At 54.1% G+C, this 19,985-nt stretch overlaps 2 protein-coding genes across 2 annotated transcripts in view; one reads left to right on the top strand and one right to left on the bottom strand.

Annotated features, from left to right (window-relative positions):
• The window catches only part of ZDHHC4 (zinc finger DHHC-type palmitoyltransferase 4), a 7,559-nt gene extending 1,508 nt beyond the window's left edge, over positions 1-6,051 (bottom strand). The window contains exons 1-6 of the mRNA XM_050906163.1: positions 5,936-6,051; positions 5,467-5,597; positions 2,989-3,062; positions 1,142-1,320; positions 916-1,041; positions 15-259 (exon numbers count right to left, since the gene is read on the bottom strand). Of these exons, the coding sequence (XP_050762120.1) occupies positions 15-259; positions 916-1,041; positions 1,142-1,320; positions 2,989-3,062; positions 5,467-5,589 (747 nt within the window). The 5' untranslated portion in view covers positions 5,590-5,597; positions 5,936-6,051. The remainder of the gene's footprint in view (positions 1-14; positions 260-915; positions 1,042-1,141; positions 1,321-2,988; positions 3,063-5,466; positions 5,598-5,935) is intronic.
• A 5,646-nt stretch (positions 6,052-11,697) lies between these two features.
• Positions 11,698-19,985, top strand: part of LOC127022528 (delphilin-like) — a 40,298-nt gene continuing 32,010 nt past the window's right edge. The window contains 2 exon segments of the mRNA XM_050906162.1: positions 11,698-12,261; positions 15,149-15,303. Coding sequence (XP_050762119.1) covers positions 11,698-12,261; positions 15,149-15,303 — 719 coding nt within the window.

Genomic DNA, 19,985 nt, shown 5'->3' with positions numbered 1-19,985 from the left:
CAGCATAAACTTACCTGAATGAGGAAGAGAATCTCAACAGCGTGCTCTTGTCCTTGGTCGTCAATGTAACTCCCATGCATCATATTTGACAGGAGCACCACTTGGATGAGAAATGCTGCTGTGATGATTGCAATGGTTGCAGCCATGGCAGTCAGTGTGAAGAGGTAAAGGAAGAAATACTTTGCATTGAAGGCACCAATGCAGTTGTTGACCCACACACAGTGGTGATCAAAACGATGTACACATATACTGCAGAAACCTGATGAGGAGTGAGTGACAAGACAGTTCAGTTATTTGGTTTTTTAAGTAATCAATTTGATTTTTACACAGTTTAGGATAGTTTTTCATCTGAAAAAATCTGAGAATTATGGTCATGATTTAGCTGATAGCTTTTTAAGCAAATACATTCATTTCAATAGCATATCATAAAAAACCCCAATACTAAAAACAAAGACGTGTATCTCATTTCCAGTTTTATTCACCAGGACTGCAGCTCAAAGACTTTGGTTTCTCTGACAGTACTCCCTAGCAAAGCATATGAAAGGTAAAGATTGTAGCTCCCAGCTTTATTTTAGATTATAACAGCAAATTCTGCAAGAGAAACACAAAATCCTGAACTCGGGTCTTGACAGGTGATAATTTTTCATTTAACTTCTAGATGCTCAAAAGCTTGCCTGTTCCTGACTCCAAATGATACCCTCGGAGCCAGTAATTTCTGCAAGAAGAAATATCAGCAAAACAGTTCCATGGATGGGCAAAGGGCAGCTGTGATCTGGGACCCCAGGAAAACGAACACAATCCTGCGTGCATCATGCTGGGTAACAGAACAGATGTAGTGTGAACTGCAGTTATTGATGGAGAATTAATCTGGGAAAGCATTACTGTTATGCTTATCAAGGAAGTTAAGATTCTTACTGCAATGTTTTGATCTGGCTGGCTTCTCCATGTTGCATGTAGGACACACGATGCCTTTCTGAAATAATACACCATCATATGCGTAAATCTTAACCAATGATACATGATTTGATTTTGTTATTATACCTGCGAAAGAAACAAGAAAAACAGTAAAAGTAACAGTGTGTGTAACATTTTTTAGGTTCCATTTTCAAACAGCTACAGCTCACAATCAGCATGAGCTTACCAGGATTGGCCCGGGAGCAGAGAATGAAGCAGCCCATGTTCCCAGCCAGCAGCAGGTAGGGCAGCAGGAGGAGGAGGAGGTGGAACTGCAGCTCCCAGCAGTAAACAAACACTTCCCATGTGTATTCCCCATACACTGCAGCTTGCAAGGCTATGTGCAGGACAACAAACAAACAGCTTCTGTAACAGAAAAGGGACAGTCTATTTAATACTCAGCGTCCTGATTAACAGGTCAAGTACACTCAGAGGTGATCAGCAAAGACTTTCCAAATGCAAGGAGACACCTCTTTTAGGTTTTCAGGCCAGCATGGATTGCATATTAATAGCGTTTTCTCCATCCAGTGGCTTCTGGTTCTCTTCTTCACACATACACTCCTTTAAATATGCCAGCTAAATTCACTTCCATTATTGTCATGTCCTTTCGATTTTTTTTTCCAACAGTAGAGTCAAGTACAAAGCATCCTTAGTGCTGACAAAATATGCCACAGCAATAGGCCACAAAACATTCTGCCAGAAGACATTTGCTGTGTGCTGCTCTGAAAGCAAAGAAAACCCCAGTAAAAGGTAATCTTAAAAAAACTGTAATAATATAAGCAGCCGTTACGAAATAAGCGTGCCAGGAGGTTAGCAATGGCGAACACTAGTTCCAACCTGTCAGCAGACTGCAGCTTCTGCGAGGCAAGTTGCACAACTGTTTGGCATGCAGGTTTGTTCGGGATGCATCCCACTGAGCAACAAGTTTCAGCAGCCTGGCAAACAGATGCTCAGATAAGCCACGCATTAGGAGAGCAACGTTCACTTAACTACAGTTCTCTGCGTTATACACTAGTTTGCTGGACTTTTATTACAAGTTTTAAATAACTAGTGATGCATATTTTGCTGCAGTGGGAAGTCCGTTGCAGACAAGCTCTTGTCTACTCCTCTCTCCTACACCATTTCTGTGTGCAATCCAGTAGGATCCTGCGGAGTCTCCTCTCAACTGCAGGGCTACAAGAAGATACCCTCAAGTGCTGCGCCTCACTGGACTTCTGCACGAACTGAAAAATCTCTCGCTCGAATGAGGTGACGCAGTCGAAGGGTGTGCGTGGAGGATCAAAGTGCCTCCAGCGCACAGCATGATCTAGCAATGACAACGACACCAGGCTCATCAGATAATTGCTCTGTTGCTGACTGCACATTTGACAGTGTAACCACTCTCTCTTGGGCTGTGTTAACAGCAGAGAATCTGCACAGCGGGCAACAAAACAGCTGCAGCACACATTCAACAGCTGTAGATGTTACGCCCCCGAAGCGTCTGTCATACTGGAGTTGCCGCCCCCAGAGGAAAGGTACTTAAATTCTTCCTGAAGCAGATCCTAAAGCACCCAAGTTTACAGGACACTACAAAATTCACCTTAATACAGCAGGCTGCACATGCGCAGCTTCCCCCTGAGCCACCTGGACATCCAAGCTGCTGGACTAAGACTAATGGGATTTGAGGGAGAGGATGGGGATCGCTAGCTCTGTCTAAACTCAATCTGCAGCTGCCAGAGAGTCTGTTGTAATTCTCGTGTGGATGCAGTCTCCCACCAGCGTGACCAACATCTGTTACACTGGAAACTACTGAGCCACATTATCTTTATTTGTCAATATGTTCAGATATTTCAGGGTGCCATCTTCTAAACAATAAGCAAGGAACAGAAAGACAGTGTGGCAAACCCTAAAGGGAATCTGTAATCCCTGACAAGCACCCCTAATGAAGAGAGAATATCTAAGGATAATACCGAAAGCTGTGATGGTGGCAGGAGGTCACCAATAGTAACCAGAAATATTAGTAAAAAATAATGTCAAAAAAAAAAAGTGCAATACCTTGTGTGGAAGAGCCTGTGAAGCACCCTCTGTGTCACCCTCTGGAGCTGTGTGGGGATTACAAATGACAATACCTGAAGCAAATGAAAACACTGTGTTATCTAAACTGCACATCACTTCTGCCTTGTGGAACGTTCAACCAAAAATGTAAGTCACCTGATCCCTCAGTTATATATCACCGTAGCCATATCACTGGGGAGGAAGCTCATTTTCAGGGGCATCTGAGCTCCTAAGAATATAGGCAGGCATGTTGCTGGGGTTTTCAAAATGGGAGTGAGGTTCCATATTCTCGGGAGCCCAACAGGCACAAACAAACGTATCTGGGTTAATGTGTGAAAGTTATAAGGAGCTTATATCGGGTTATAGACGGGGTAACTGGTTAAGCAGGGGATAGAACTGAGCAATTTCCGAACTACAATATGCTTCATCAGGACATCTGACAGATGCAAGCAGAGATAAGCAAAGGGATAAAGCCTGCTGTCCTCCAGAAACAGGAAAAAAAACCCCACAACCCAACCAAAAACCAAACAAACCCCACCAAAACCAAAAAATCCAGAGTTTCTTCAACTACAGCTATGATTCAGTTTGATAACTCCATGTCTATCTAAGTGCCATTTCAAAACAGCTAGACACAATGAAGAAGAAAACTGCCTGTCTTCATTCAGTGAAATCCTCAGCAATAGTCTGTGATTGCGGAATTGTTTGACTCTGCTGTTGAGAAGATGACACATCTCTATAGCAACATGCTGCTCCATCAGTGGTGGAGGAATTAAGAGAAGCTAAGCCTATTTCTAGCTGATATGGAAAGAAAATATGCAGTGAGAGCTTCTTGTCTCAGATGTGAAAGACCAGAAGGCAAAAAGCATACGTAGAGTCGAGAAGATGTTAAATATTTTTCTTCTAACTGGTATGCCTCCTATCAGCAGTTCAAGTGACAAGTCTTTTTTAAAAAGAGGCTGTGTACTGCAATAGGAAACACATTAGACAACTAGACAGAAAAGCAACCTGCATGCAACTGCAAAATTCAAATTCAAATTACCTGTATGTGTGTTAGTACAGTCTAATGTTACATTCAGCATCCATTGTTCCCCCACATACAGTAGAGCAATCCCCTGTATTTCAGCCATTCCTTACACCGAAGCAAAAGGCTTTTACAAATACGATTTGTGCTTGCGGTGATGACGAAAGCAGGAGGGAATGAGAAGACTCGTACAGTGCATTTAACCATCTCACACAGCTGAACCGCTGGCAGCAAGGAGAACATGCTGGGGGGTGGAAGCTGATGTGCCACAGAGCTCGAAACAGCTGTGCTCCGTGCAAGTTAATTATTTCACATTGCTCACAACGAATACTTTAAAGGATCTTACAGGAGCGCAGTCAAACAATTTCAACAAACTTCCAGGCTTGTATGCTTCATTAATTACAGTCAGAAGTGAATTTAAAATACAGTGTCTAGAGAAACTATTTAGGATTACCTATATTTATTTCATGCGTACAAGTATCGATTACATTTCTCCAGGCAGTGACTTTACATCACAGCAGTATTTTAATTGCTGATTGTTACACAAGTTTCATAGAAGCAGCTATTAAGAAATGTGGGAAAATAATAAATTTCTCTGCACAGAGATGTGTGTGTCTATAAAGCAAAATAAAAAGAAAGTATAATACTAGCAATAAAAATCAAAGTCTGTTTAGACTCATGTAAACAGCATTAAATATTTACAATTTAAATAAGTCTCTTACCCTTTCCCTTCCAAGAATGCTACACTTTTTTTTTTTCCTTCTTCATTCAGACACAGCCCAACAGACAGAAAAATAACCTAGTGCCTTTTCAATTCATCCCGTTTTCACAATAAAATGCCAATTCTTAATCCTCTTTTAAAGCTCTTCAGTCCTCCCTCTTTCTTAGGGAACAACAGCCTGCAGCATTATTACAGACCCACCTTAAAGAGCTTCCCCTACAATATTTGCTACCAGTTATAATTCTCTCCCTATTTTAATCCTCAAACCTCCCCCCACCTTTTTCCTCTTAATGACAACAGCAAATACCATAAAATTGCAAATACCTGGGGCCTCGTTATTATTTAATTTCTCAAAGCTGACGTGTTACGGTGTCACTGAACAATGTACTTTTACCATTGCGAGAAGTTCCATCCTCACTACTACCCTGCGGTGACTGCAGCTTGCCAGACTGGCACACACAGGAACAGGAGCTGAGAGATGCAAATGGATTTTTACTACCTGCTTGGGCAGGATTTCATCAGGCGAAAGGAAGCGTATTTCTATTTCCAATCCCAATGAGCATTTACGTGAGAGCAGTTGTCAAAATAGGATGAAATATGGAATACGCCATAACATCACTCTAACCACACATACTAGCATTTTTTATGGAGGAGAAATACACTAATTTTAGCACGACAAACTAGGCCAGACCACCAGAACGGGAGATGACCATCGTCTGAAAGCTCAGTTCTTTACCTGGCTTGCACCGTTGACGCATCTTGTGAGGAAACTCTCCTTCCTTCCCGAGCACATGCAGAGCAGAGCAATAGTAGTGAGAACAACACACAAGTAAACCAAGAAGAGTGTCAGAAAGTCCATCCTGAGCCCTGCAATGTAACAGAAGTGGCTTATTAGTGCCCCTCGGTGCCAGCTCTCTGCAGCAGTGCCTGGGCCGAGCCATGCCGCACGCCGCTTCGCCCATCACTACCACACAGGACCGAAGCTGCTCCAAGTCCAGCCGGCGCCCCCCAACCCCCTCGGCCAGAGCACAGCCTTTATTGCAATATTTGAGGTATTTCTGTGCGGCCCGGGACCCGGCCACAGGGCCACTTATGGACGGAGGAGCTGGGCGTCTGCCAGGCCTCGGGGCTCTGCCTGTGCGCTGCCCGCGCCCTGCCTGCAGCAGGGACAACCTCAGTCCCGCTCCCTGCCCGACCCCGGTCACCGACGGCGGGACGGAGGGCCGGTCCGGGGAGGCCGCTGACGGCGCCTGCGGCCTCCGAGCCCCCGGAGCAGCAGGAGCCGCAGGAGAACACAATCGGGGCGTCGAGGGCGACGGTGCCCAGCCCCGAGGGACACCGGGCGGGAGGGCGCTGGCCCCGGGGGACGCCCGGGGCTGGGGGGGGGGGGTACGGGACACGACGCTCCCCTCAGCCCGCACCGGCGGCGGCCAGCGGGCACGCTCACCGCCGCCCCTCCCCCGAGGCCGGCTAATCGATCACCGAGCCCCCGGCCCGGCCCCGGCCGCTCGGGGATCGGCGGCGGCGGAAGGACCCGACGCCACCCGGAAGTGGGCGACGGCGGCGGGAGGTGGCCCTCGCCCGGCCTTCTCCCCGGAGAGCCGCAGGGCTGGCGGCCGTCCCCGGGGACCGGGAGGGTAGCCCGGCTGACCCGCTCTGCCCAAGCCCTTCACAAAGTCCGTTTCCAAGGACGGCGCCTCTCCAGCCGGCTGGCGGTACCCGCCCGGGCCCAGCGGCTCCGGGGGCGGGGGGGGGCCCTTCCCCAGGCTGAGGGGAGCTGGTTGGCGGTGCCGGGATGGGGCTGCCACCGGGAAGCGTCTCCAAATTGAGCGAGAAATCGGCCGTCATCTCCCAAAGGAGCTGAGGCTGCTGGGGAGAGCCGTTCGTTCCGGCCACCTTCCTTCCTCCGCAGCGGAAAACGAAGATGAAAGCAGTAGAAATAAAAGTTAAATCGTTTTTATAAATCCCAGAGTTGTGTGGAGAGTTCTTACGGTCCTGGGCAGCTCGTTACCGTACGAGTTGAGTGCAGTTGATGTGCTGTTTTCTTCCATTTCCAGAGGGTCTGTGTAACGCTGCCGACTGGCGTGGCACGTCTTGTGTAATTGCTTAGGAATCTGCAAAAATTTCTTCAGATTTGTTGCCTTTGGTGAAACCCCTGAAGCAAAATCCCTTTGTCTTCTACAGGAGCTCTGAGCGTTGTATTCCCTTTTAATACAGGGCCTCCGCTCGCACTGCCGTGTCCCACGTGCTGTAAGAAGCCGGGGTGAGTTTGCTCTAGTACCCGCAGGGATCTCGCCTAGAACCGGGCTGGGGTGGACTAAAGCTGCAGGAGATAAAAGCCCTGTGCCGGTTCCTTACGCGGTGCCTGTCAACTGAAACCGTCCCCGTAGCCGGCGCGGTCCGTGCTCTCCGGAGCGCCGCTAATGAGCGGCCGATTGGGTTACGGTGCCTGGGTAGGGTTTGCCATAGAAACTCAGCCGGTCGCTGCCGCCGGGTAACTGATCCAAAAGCTTCGAAGCTGCTGTGATGATTTTGCCAGCTCTGGGCCCCACTCTGCCGCTGGCTGGATCTGGGGCACGACAGGTAAGGCCTCCGAGGGGTGCTCGGGCTGCTTTGGCACCGAGAGGAAATTAATCGGCTTGGTCGAGATGCAGCAGCAGGAGATGAGGTTGAGTTTCAGGAAGGGGACCTATTTTTCCCTGGTAAGTTCTTGGCCCCCAACGCACCAAACCAGGACCTGAGAGAGAGAAACGCAGCCAAAACATTGCCGGAACACAGCTATCCTGGAGTGCAGCCCGCGGCCCTTTGCTGCTGATAGAGGACGTTGTGAAAAAGCCATTTTTTCCCTACTGATACAGCGAAATTCCAGTACTGCTCCAGGTACAGCCGTAGGTTTGTTTGGGACGTTGGATGTAACCTGGCAAGTTTGGCAGCATAGAGGGGGCCCTGGGATGGCGGGGGCTGGCGGCAGCGTGGGCACGAGGCAGTTTATTTGTCTGCGGGCAGACAGGCAGGGTTTGTGTGCCGCAGTCCCTGCGCACAGCGCGGAGCTGCCTGCGCTACTGGCGGGAGCTGCAGCGAGTGCCGCCAAGCAGGGCACCAGCACCAGCACTGCCGAGGAGCTCCATCCGCTCTTCGTGGCCTTATAGGCTGTGCTCAAGGACAAAAACAGCCAGCAAACCCTTTTAACGGCAGGTTGAGACTGAGAGAGATGAAGCTCATTCAATCCAAGTGCTGTGAAAATCAGTTAAAAAGTCTTGTCTGATCGAAGTCTAGCAGAAGGTCTTCAAGGAAACAATCTTTTCATTAGCTTGGAATCCGATAACTGATTTCTTGCAAGGATTAAAATTCACTGTCAGTGTTTTAAAGTACTCAAGTCACTTAAAAACGGAGGGAAAAGAAACAATTACTTCACTTGCTGGAGGAAAAAAAAAAGAATATCCATTGCAGTTTTGCCCGCCTGTTTGGGCAGTGAATAGCGAAGAAGGTGCCCTGATGTTTTGCAGGAAGGCGTGTGCATTTCTGTATCGACACGGGAGGGCAGTGCACGCTCCCCTCAATGCGCGCCCGTGGGTCTCAGCTGCTGAGGAGGAGATTAGGGTTTGTGCAGAACCTGCGAGAAAGGAGCCATGTCCCGTCTCTAGCAGAGCATCACCGACACCAGAGCTGGAGAGGACAGGAGGAGGAGGAGGGGGTCTCCAAGGCCCTTGCAGCAGTGACATGTATGAACATGAAGGGCACGAGCGAGAGGAAGACCTTCCACTGCATCGTGCTCGCCTTCAGGTTGGGCAGAGCAGGTCCCTGCAGCTCTCCTTCCTAAAGCTTTACCCGATCCCATGTCAAGTCTCCCAGGTTTCCTGGGGAGGCTGTTTCCCATCCAGCCCAACACTGCCGACAGCTCAGCCCGCGCCGGTGCCAAGGGAAGACTGGATTGCTGTGTGGTCCGTGATGGGATGCAGACAGCCCCTCCCGCTGGTGCCACAGCAAGATGCATAATACCCTAAAACCTCTTAGCGTGCTAAGCCCTGGGATCCCTAAGTGCTGAGGAAGCAGAGGAGAAAATCAGAAATAGCAGCTTAACGAACAGTCGGTGCCAGCGCGGGGGTCTCTGCTGCGAAACACTCTCAGCCGCTCCCCGCTGCGAGGACCCCCGCTCCCCCGCACGGAGCAGCCTGGCTGGGGAGAGCTGTCCTGGCGAGCCCCGGAGAAGTCGGTCCAGGCCCCCAAATCCCTGCAGCAAACCGCACGTTGTTTGGCAGACGCGTACGCCCAAAATCTCTGGTTTCCCACCCAAATCGCTGGCGGCGGGGCCAGCAAGGTCTCGGCACGTCCAGCTGCCGTTTGGGAGCAGTGATGGCGTGCTGCGTCTCTGCTGCTTTGCAAAGCGCTGTCGTTTCGGATTTGCCCTGTGGGTAAGGGATTTCCCTCCACGGGCGCTAATCTGTTTTACCTCCTTCCAGCTCCTAATTCCCCCCAGATCTGCGGGCTCCGGTCAGCACCAGACTCAGCCAGGACCAGCACGGCAATTAGTCTGTCCGTGCTCCTCTTTGCGATGGAAATAAAGTTAATTAGGAAAGGAAAAGGCAAGAAAGACCTTTCTGCGTGCCTGGCGCTGACTCAGAGCGGCTGAAAGGGCGCAGGGCTCGAGTAAGAAACCCGGGAAGGGGCAGCCACCCTCCCTGCCCCGGCTTTGCCCCAGCGCCACGGCACAGCAGCCGTTTTGCCCACCTTTGGACCGGCGTTACGTGCGAGGGCTGTGTCCCCAGCGCCCCAGGGGCTGCAGCAAGGACGTGGGAGCCGAGGAGATGCCCCTGGGAGCCCGGCGGGTAGGTGGGACATGCTTCCAGGGGCGATGGAGGAGAATCGAGAAAGCTTCGACCCCTTAGCGGGACAAACCTGCTGCCGGTGGGAGCCCGCCAGGCTCGCTTGGACGGCTGCAGACTTCTGTAAGTGCTTGAGCCGCAGGGTGTAGAGGTGGAAGTGGGTGATGCTGCTGCTCTGCTGGGCTTTGCTGCGGAGCTCAGCCTAGAGCAGCGGCGCTGGGGCCGTCCCGGTCCTTACTGGGCTCTTGCTGGAGCCTTCAAAGCGTGTGCTCTGCAGCCCCAGGGATGCCCTGGTGTTCGGTCGCAGATGGATTTCATCCCGCTGTTGCCAGACTTGCCCCATGCATCACCCTCAACACTTCCCCTCTGGTCCTTCGCATCTGTACCTGTTAACATGGGCAACAGCTTTGTTTCCTCTTTAAATAACAACAATAACAATAATCCCTGATTTTTATGTAGCATTTTAATCAGCACTGCTGTACAAAGGAGGACAAGATTATTACACTTATAATGTTAGTGACAGCATATTGCTTGGTCTTTTTTAATATTTCCTTATGAAGGTGGCACTTCTAGTGCCCTCTGTAATACAGCCTTGAGTAGCTGTTTGCAACAGCAGAGCAGGCTCAGGTTATTAAGACAGATTTCTGCGGTAATGCTGTGTTCCCTGCCCATCCTCACGATTCTGCTCTTAGAGCAAGCTGGTCTGTATTATCTCTGCTGAAAATGGACGTGACAAGAGTTCCTTTCATCTCTCTGGCCTACAATAGGGTATTAAACAATGTTTTCAGTGCTACTGAATTTTGACCAAGATTTCCCAGGTCTCAAAGAAGCAGAAGAAATGTCTTTTGGTCATTCAGATCAGAGCCAAGCCGCCCCGACAGCAGTGAGGTGGAGGTGTGACGGGATGCCTTTGCTGTGCTGGCAGGAGCATGGACTGGAGCGAACTGGGACCCTCTGGGCTGCCCAGGCCGGGGGGGAGCAGCCGCTCGGGGGGACGCACCAAGAGCCAGCTTTTGGCTGCTGCTGGGCTCTGTGCCTCCCTGCCTGTGCTTGAGACTTTTTGACCCGAAGAGCACAAAACTCAAGGTGTGATCGTGAGGATGTTTTCTTGAGCGATTCTGAGTCCTTGTAGTCTCTGTAAGGTAATTTGCCCAGGTAAAATAGTCTGTGTTTCATTTTTGTTAAGGGCTTAACGTGTGTTAAGTAACACAGATGGAATAAACATGGGAGTAAAAAGCATCTTCACAGACAGCTAAGATCAAACGAAGAGAAAATCTACATGCGAATTATTTTAGCAAGTGTCAGCGGACAATGCAGGCACTTACACATCAGCAGCGTCGACAGGGCATCCAAGTGAGCTGCATAGATCAGCTGGTCTGATTTACCTTGGGCAAAGATGACTTCTGCAGATGTTCAGGGCTGATGTGCCCGATTTCTCCTTGAGCATCCGTGGAGCCGGTCCTAACCCTTCAAATGAGCCACAAACAAGTCCTTCTGAAAATCCTCATCTTTGTATTTCAGGATGCTGTGATCAGGTTAATACTACACGCAGGACGGGGAAGGCACAAAGAAATACTCCCAGGAGAGCTGAGAAGATCTGGCAAATTCTAATGAATTTGCAGTAATTTTGCAGTTGCAAACTGCTAAAATATTGAGTATTGAGAAGAGCTGGTTAAAATAAGGCTGTCTTAAGCCGTTGGATGATCTGTTCATTAACATGACACGCCAGGGAAATGAAATAATCATTTTGCTAGACAAATAAATACAAGCAGGTGCCTAAACACATGTCCCGGGGAGAGGGGGGGTAGGTAGGTGCCACCGACGGGAGAGACAAGGGCTGTGCAAGGCCACGGTCCGGGTGCCAGTTGTAGCCCCGACCTTTCCAGCCAGCGCAGCTTCCTCACTGCTAATGGCACTGGCACTGGCACTGCCAGCAGCCTGACAGTAGAAGAATAAAAGCTATTTTTTAGGCAAATATAGAGGAAAAGTGTCCATCTTGGGGCATTTCTTCCTGTGGTGGCGGGGCGCAGCACAGACTAGAATGCCCGCACCCGATGGGATCCACGTGGCATCTACAGGAGCTAACATTAAGGATGGAAAACTCATCACAACTCCTTTTTTTCCCTCCTTTTCCAGTTGCAGCCATGCCGGCAACCAACCAGGGCTGGCCCGAGGCCTTCGGGTTCAAGATAAGCGGGACCGGTCCGTGCTACATCCTCTGGGTGCAGGAGGGCAGCAGCGCGGCGGTGGCAGGGCTGCGGCCGGGCGACGAGGTGCTGGAAATCGAGGGGCAACCCGTCTCCTCCCTGGGCTGCGAGGCGCTGCTCGGGCTGGCCAGGCGCTGCGGCAACGTGCCCCCCAGCATCGGGGTGGTCTCCCGCCTACAGCACGCCGACATCCCCCCCGGTCCCCGGGGATGCTTCGGCTTCGAGCTGGCAAGCGGCAGCCCCCCACGAGTGGCCAGCGTCAGCCCGGAGTCGCCTGCCGCTGCCTGCGGGATCGAGCCGGGGGATTACGTGCTGGAAGTCAACGGGATGCCGGTGATGCTGCAGGAAGCGGCGGCCGCCCTGGTGGGGTCCTGCCACGGGCGGTCCCTGCGGCTGGGGCTGCTGCGGCCGCAGCGTGGGGCTGGCGCGTGGGACCCCGTTCCCAGCGCCGACGCCGTGCGCCAGGAGAGGAAGCAGAAAGCGCAGGAATTCAGCAGAAAGGTAAGGCTGGGGCCTGGGGCGAGCGTCCGGGGCTCTGGGCACCCCCTGCACCGAGCGGTTTGGAGATTCCCGCATTCAGCCTTTGCAGCGCGCTCGGACGGGGGGGATGCTCCTGGCTTGGTCACAGGGCTGGGGTGCAGATTTGGGGCATCAGCGCCCAAGAGAAGGGTCTGAGAATTACCGGTACTTCAGTGACCCCTGGGAGAATAGATGGATGCTGCAAAGAGCTTGGAGATCCTCTGGGGGATGACCCCAAGTACTTATTCCTTTGCACTACAAGAGCGTGTGGAAACCCACGGGGGCAGATCCCTCTCTCCTGCGTGTCTGGATGTCCCTTCAAAGTTTGAGCATGTCACCCTGCAGACGTTTTAGCTCTTATTTTGTTGCAAAGGGAAAACATCAATGTGATTACATCTTCACTGTGTTCCTGAAAGCTTCCTAGTGGGTAGTTTACCAAACACATCGCCTCATGCTAATTATAAATTTGATCATGGATGTTTTTTAATCTTTCTCATTTCCATTTCAAAGTAGCCTTTTAAAATACTGTTATGAAAATAACCAGGCTTGTGGGTTTTTTGATCCTGAGCTAATAAAGGAACAAGACATTCATAAAGAGATTCGTGGGTATCAGCCGAATCCCCTCAGTCAGCTTCTACATTAAAGATTCACAAATATGCACTGAGGTTTGGATTCATAACGCAGAGCATCGCCTGTGAAACAGGTACCTGCTGATTACAGGAGATTAACAAGAGGATGAGAGGTTGTTCCACACTGCCTCCATCTCGTGAAGTCACATTAAACCACGTAAACATTTCCTGGATGATCACAGGAGAGCACTTTTGAAGCGAGCGAGCTGGTCGCGATGCCGCGAGCACCCGCAGCAGCACCTCTGCCGCCTCCCTTCCCTGCCCAGCAAAGCCGCCCGCGACGCCCCAGCCAGCCTGGGCACAAGCAGGTTTGCGGAGCAGGCGTGCCGCTGGTTCCTGGGCGCAGGAGCACAGCTCGGCTGGCAAACGCCTCTCCAGAGGGAGTTAATGGCACAGATGTTTTAAGTGGCTTCATTTTTTTACGTGATGCAGAAAATAATAAAACCCAGCGGGGTGCTTCACCCCCTCGTTTACCTGCGAGCTCGGCTCTGGTAGGTGCTGTGGTGCCGGTGCTGCAAGCACCCGGATACTCCTGCCCGTCCACTGCAAGGCTGGAAGGTTGGAGGGTGCCGGTGGCTTGCGTTTCATGCCTGCACTGCCCGCAGGTCACTCGCAAGCCTGAGGTATGGAGGCTTTTCCCACCCTCAGTCATTCGGCAGAGCCCCTGTTTGAATTGTGCTCACCTGGCAGACAGACCGGTGGCAGCATTAGTGGCAGCGGGGCTGGAGCTGGGCTGTGCCAGCCGAGCGTCCTGGCAGCCTGAGGGCATCACCAGAAAGCCATGGAGATGCTCATGGTCTCAGTTCCAGGTCAACATCTCCTCTTGTCTCCTGCACGCTCAGGGACATGCTGGGGACTGCACTGACATGAGGGGTGGCAGCACCCCCACATTCCCGCCTGCCAAGCCCTGCGGTCTCAGCCCAGGCAAAAATTTAACAGCAGCATCCTGGGATTCAGCCCACCAGGAACACCACGGTTTTTGTCGTTTCTGTGCTGGACCTTGGGACTGAAAAGCGTGCGAGTCTGCCCGGGGGACGCCGCTGCCTTGGCTGCCCCAGATTTGGTAACCTTGAAGCGCTGCTGCTGCCGGGAGCCCCCGTGGTGCTCGCGTGGCGGCTGCGCAAACCCAGCAGCACCCAGAGGGTTGTGCTGGGGGTCGCAGTGCCGGCGCCGGCCCTCCCCAGGGAGCTGCCAAGTGGGACGAGCACCTGGAGGAAACAGCTCTTCCCCTTCCCCGGGCAAGGGCCTCTCCCAGCCGGCGCAGGGGGCTTGGCCGGGTGATGGGTGCCGGCTCCCTTGCAGTGCCGCCGCAGGGGTGCACACACACAGCCTCGTGCACACCCCCTGTGCACCGGAGCAGGGCGAGGGGCTCCGCTCCCCTCGCTGCTGCTTCCCCCTGTGCTCGCAGAGCTGGAGGGAAGCAGTTAAACCTGCTGTCAGCACAAAACCGTCACCTTGCAGGAAAACCCAACGTACGCAGGGACTGCAGGGTGGTCACAGGGAGTTTTCTGCATCCCACGCATTTGCTGCACACAGCCAGGCTGCAGACGAAGTACCAGCACCCACTGCCCAGCATGGCCCCAGGACAAGGGACAGCCCCTTGGCCTGGGAAGAGGCTAATAAGGAGGATCCCATGCAGGGTAATTGGCTCGATGGTAATTAGCTAGTTACTCTGCCTGTCACGGCTGCCGCAGGTGGAGAGGACAGGACAGCGGCTGGGAGCTGCCGATGCTGTTTCTGGGGCTGGTGCTCACGTTCACGCTCCCTCTCCCCACTTCCCTGCAGCCTCCCAGAGTTAATGGCAGGGCAGTGCCGCCCGGCAGGATCAGGGCGTGATCAGAGGCTTAAATACCTCCAAAAGCCATCGCGGTGTCCTCTGCCAGGTAGACTCCGGACTGATCTGCCGGGTCCCAGCCCAGCCGTGCCAGAGCCTCTCCTGTGGGGCCACTTGTGACCCAGCAGAATTTTGGGGTTTGGGGTCACGCCGCTGTTCCAGTGCAATGTTTATAACATGCAGAACAGCAATACCAGGGATGTGTGCGAGGCCCCAGCGGTGCTGTGTGATGGGCCGATGTCTGAAGTTTGTCTTTCCTCCCTGCATGGGTTCCCTCCTCGTTGGCTGACCAGGTGCTGCAAAGAGCCGGACACGTTTTCTGCACCGCCAGTGCCTCCATACACACGGTTACCTGCTCTGCTGCTCAATGCCCCTTCCCTCTTCTTTCCCGGCTCCCATGCTGCAGGTGGATGACATCCTCGGTGACCAGCCAGAGGTCAAGGAGAAGGTGTTCACCGTCCTGAAGCAGTATGCGGCAGAGCGGAAGGTGGAATACTTGGCCTATGCCCTCTGCATGGTCCTCACCCAGGAGTCCCACCAGCATCTGATTGAGAACATCAGGTACAGGGTGCCAGTAACCTCCATGCTGCCGTGCTAGTCATTAAACCACGGGCATCCATCTGCCTGTCGGTGACGAGCGTGCAGGGCTGAGCGGTGCAGGCATGGGTCAGGAGGTTCCTGGGGGGAAGATGCCAACCCCCTTTCCAAGTGGCAGCTGAGCTGAGCTTGGTGGCATCTCAGCCCGGCATCCCTGTGCCCACCAGCCTGCGTGGCTGTCCTGCCCGGGGTGGGATGGGGGGACCTGCTCCTGCCCACCGGCTGGCACCGTACTAACCGCTGGCCGTCCCCGTTCCTGCAGGGAGCGGTGGTCACCGGCCCCACGGAGCTACTGCCTCCGCCTGCAGCACGGGACGTGGCTCCTGTTTCTGGCCGTAGTTCTGAAGGGAGATGGGATTAGCTGCAGAACGGCTGGTGATTCTCCAAGAGCCTGGCTAGAAAATAAACCGAGCTCTGCAAGGCGAGAGCTGGTGGCGGGCGAGGGGCCGGCCAGGCTGCCAGCAGCTCCAGCAGCAGGGGTGGCTGGGGGGGGTCTGTGTCGGGGCCACGGGCTGCCTCCAGGCCAGCACTGCCCGCAGCATCCTGGGGCGCTGGGGCTGTGGTCACACCTCCTGGGATGCTCTGGCAATGCTCCGCTTGGGCTCGGCGTCCCTGGCACCTCTTGAGCCCCCAGTGGAGCGGTCATGCCAGGGGTGTGCAGGCGGTGCAGCCGGTCCACTGCTCTTCTTGCAGCGTGGGCCGGCACTGCGGGACGGTGCTGGTGCCGGTGCACGGACACGTGGTGGGGATTACGGCCAGGCTGAGACGATGGCCATTAGGGAATCAGGTCTCCATCTGGCCCCACTCCGGGCCCGGCTTTCCAATTCCTGCTTTAATCAGTGGAATTGCAAGATATTACAGTTACCATAACAACATCCCCGTGCCGGGGTCTCCGCTGCGCCTGCTGCGATCCGGTGGTGGGGAGGATAGGGAGAGCGGGTCGGTGGCCCTTGCCACGCAGCGTCCCCCTGCTCTGCCACGGCTGCCCGTGGGCCACCCGGGACCCCCCCATACCTGAGTGGGGACGGGCACAGACCCCTGCAGAGCCAGGGTGCGGAGGGGACCGTCAGCTCCCCGGCTGCCACCTTGTCCGAGTGCCCGTATCCAGGCTGTCCTGTCGTCCCTCCCAAAAATGGGCCACCTACCTACAAGGGCCACCTACGCTGGAGGGACCCGACCTGCAAACGGCTGGGGCTGGGAGCAGGGACAGATGGCACCAAGCCCTGCCTGAGCCATCACCCCAAACTAGTCCCAATCCAAAAAAAAAAAACCCACCACCCACAATTCAGGAAAAATCTTTTCCCCAGCAAGGTCCCTGGAAATGCCTCGAACGCCTCGGACACCGCCTTTGCCTTCATCCCTGGGGAATTTTACAGGATCATTTCCCCCATAGAATGGATTTGGATAAGTGTCCAAATCTGCCTTCAGACCCAAGCCCCTCTGCGGGGGGCACAGCAGGTTCCCCCCAGGGTGTTCCTGTCCCAGTGACCCCCATGTCAGCGGAGGAGAGCATGGCCGGACCCGGTGCCGCCGTCCCCGCCGCACGGTGCAGAGCTCGCCCCGTGCCCAGCCCCGCGATGCTGTGGGGCAGTGCCGCGTTACGGCCCCCCTGATAATGGAGTCAAACCCCGCGGCTGTGCCGTGCCCCCGTGTGAAAGGTTAATGCCGGGGCTGGGGCAAGAGGAGCCGTAAATCAGGCAGCTAATCTTGGTTTAATGGAAACGAAATATTTAGCTTAGGGAGAAGATTTACCATCTAATCTTAATGAAATGAAGTCAAGAAAATAAAAAAAAAACAAAGGTGCTTTGGGGACCAGGTTTCCCAGCTGTGAGGGTGCTGGGGAGGCAGGAGCAGCTCCGTGTGTGCTGCCGTGCGTGATACGAGCTGCTTATCCCGGGGTCTCCCATCCGATGGGTTTGCTGCCGAGCAAGAGCTTTTAATGCTTTCAGTAACTCACTGAAAGGTGGTGAGCAGCTCCCGGCTGCTCTGGATTTAGGGGGTGCTGTGAATTCATGTGGGTGATTTCTGCACGGCTCGAGCCGGTTCGGTCCGTTGCTGACTGAGAAGGGGTTTGGGGTCTGCGCCCTGAGCCAGCACCCCGGGACTGGGCAAGGGCTGTGCAGGGGATTCATGCAAGGGGGGGTGTCCCGGCTCTGGTGCTGGCTCCAGGGATGGGGTGCCGGTGTGGCTGTCTCACTGTCCCCGGGGCACAGGGCAGCCACCCCCGGGCAGTGGTGTGTGTTGGTGCAATTCAGGCGAAGGGAGCCCAGCTGAGCTGACCCAGCGAGCACCCTGGGGCTCGTCCTGCGGGACCACCCCTGCGGGCACGTGGAGCCATGCGAGGATGGGCTTGGGACCCTGCAGGTACCCATCAACCAGCCCGGGTGTCCCTGCGAGGCTGTGTCCGGCTCGCCAGGGGCTGTTTCCACCCGAGATGTGGGGGGCAGTCCCGCACACCCACACACCATGAGCTCACCCATGCCTCCCGCCCTGCAAAGCCCGGAGGAGAGCCGCCGAGAGGAGCCCTCGGAGGGGCTGAGACGAGCCCCTTCCCTCCAGCGATGGCGATACCCATCGGCCAGGGACTGGGGAGGGATGCTGGGGGCAATGCCGGGGGTGATGCTGTCAAGGGTCCCCAACACTCTCCTTGCCGGCAGCCCCAGGCCCCAGCAGGCTGGCCGAGCCCTGCCACGGGGTCCGTGGCGGTGGCCCACCGTGGGTGACCGTGTGGCCCCTGCCATGCAGAGCCAGGCAGCCGGTACGTCCCCGTCTGCCGCTGACCCTCGCGCTGGCCTGATTGGATCTTCCCTCTGCACCAGCTGTATTTATTTTCGGGCCGTTGCTGCTGCTGGCTGTCCTCCCTCCCCTGCCTGTCCCCTCCCCGGGCTCCCCCCGGGGTTTAACGTGCTCCCTGCTAAGCGCTGCAGCGCAGCGTAACCCAAGACCCCCCGACTCAGCACACAGATCGACCCGGGGCTGCAGACACCTCTGTTCCTCTCGTCTGTCCTCAAGCTGGGCTTTTTCCAGTGTTGTTTTTTTTTTCTTTCTTTCTTTTTAGCTCAAATGGATTTCATCCCATTTGCCCAGAATTAAGCTCCTGCAGATTTTAATTTGCTGACATTTTCTTCATCCGTTTGGTTGTGGATAGCAGGGATAACGCACGTGCTGCGCCGGTTCCTCCCCGCTCCCATCCCCTGCCCATATGGCTGGTGTGTGTAGTAAAAGTGCACAATTGTAGTTCTGCTCAAGAATGATGAAATACGGCAGCGAGGGGGAAAGATGAGCTGTCTCGGGTGAGTAACGAATGGACCTTTCCTGGGAGCCGAGGGGGCTGGGAGGGGAATGGGTATAAAACAGCTTAATTCTCGAATCTAGCAACCCCTGGCACCGCAAAAACAAGATGTGCCAGAAGTTAATTAACTCTTAGCATCCGTATTGCATCGGAGCTGCTCTTGTCAGGGACTCCGCAGGCATCGCAGCTCTGCCAGGGAGAGGGAAATCTCTTGTTTTGTGTTACTCCGTCACCTGCAAACGCCAAAACCTGGGTCTAGCCCCAGGGGAGCTGCGGGGTTTATCTCCTCTGCTCCCCGCGGCCGTGCCGAGCGCGTGTGCAGGGGCTGCGTGTGCCTCTCACCGGCGTGAGCGGGTTATTTGGGGCAGGTCGGGGTCCCAGGGGCGTGCACCTCTCGGCACTGCTCTTATTTCTGAGCTCTTTTCAAACCAGGGCAGAGCTGCAATTCCAGCAGAGGAACGGCGCCGGCTCTGCACCCAAGTGCTCTGCGGTGCTGTCGCAACGGCCACTGGTTTTTCCCTGGACTCTGGGGGCCAAAGTCACCCTCCGAGGCGAGCGGTACGGGGGGATCCTCACCTGCGTTGCCCGGGGTTTAGCACTTGCACACCACTGCGTACCGGTTGCCGTCTCCCTTTGCACTGTGCGTTTCCCCAGCGCTGGTGGCAGCACCGGCGGTGCCCGTGCCAGCGTTGCACCAGCTCCCGGCAGCAGCGTTTAGGTTAGAAACATCTGTTTGCAGTAGAATTGGGGAGCGATGGAAATGCAGAACCCCTCCTCCCCACTGACCTGCGGTGTCACAAAAGCTGGTGCATAAAACACAGGCGTTGATGCTTGCACGGACATCGTCCCATTAACCTGGATTTAAATAGTGGGATGCGTGTGTGCTCCGGAGCACATCCAGCCTCTCACCCTGGCCGCATTAATTCATTAGATGATAACTCTCGGGCTGTATATACTGCTATATGTTGTCACGGATCTCCTTTAAGTCATGTTGTGCTTCACGCTGCTGCAGGGAAAATAGTTAGGGGTAGTTTGTTACTTTGCTGCTTTGGTTAGGGTCCGTTTGCTTCCTGAGGAGCCTCTGCTCCTGGAGGAAAACCAAAGCATGCAGCCAAAGCTGCCGGCCCGCAGTGGCTGGGCCGAGGCGAGCGCCGCTCTGATTGCAGTCACTTTTGATCCCTGACAAAGATAAAATCGCTGCCCATCGGGGGTTCCCTTATTACGGGAGAAATTCCACCGAGTTCATTTCAATAATGCTCCAAACACAATCTATTTGTCTCAGCTTGTTTTTCATGGCAATAAAATCGCCTGGCATGTTCCCGTATTAAAATACTCCTGCCATCTGTGACCGTCT

The sequence above is a fragment of the Gymnogyps californianus genome, chromosome 15 (assembly GCF_018139145.2).
Source record: "Gymnogyps californianus isolate 813 chromosome 15, ASM1813914v2, whole genome shotgun sequence".
Taxonomy (NCBI): Eukaryota; Metazoa; Chordata; class Aves; order Accipitriformes; family Cathartidae; genus Gymnogyps; species Gymnogyps californianus.
The sequence above is the reverse complement of the archived record's forward strand: the minus strand, read 5'-3'. Positions and strand labels throughout refer to the sequence as shown.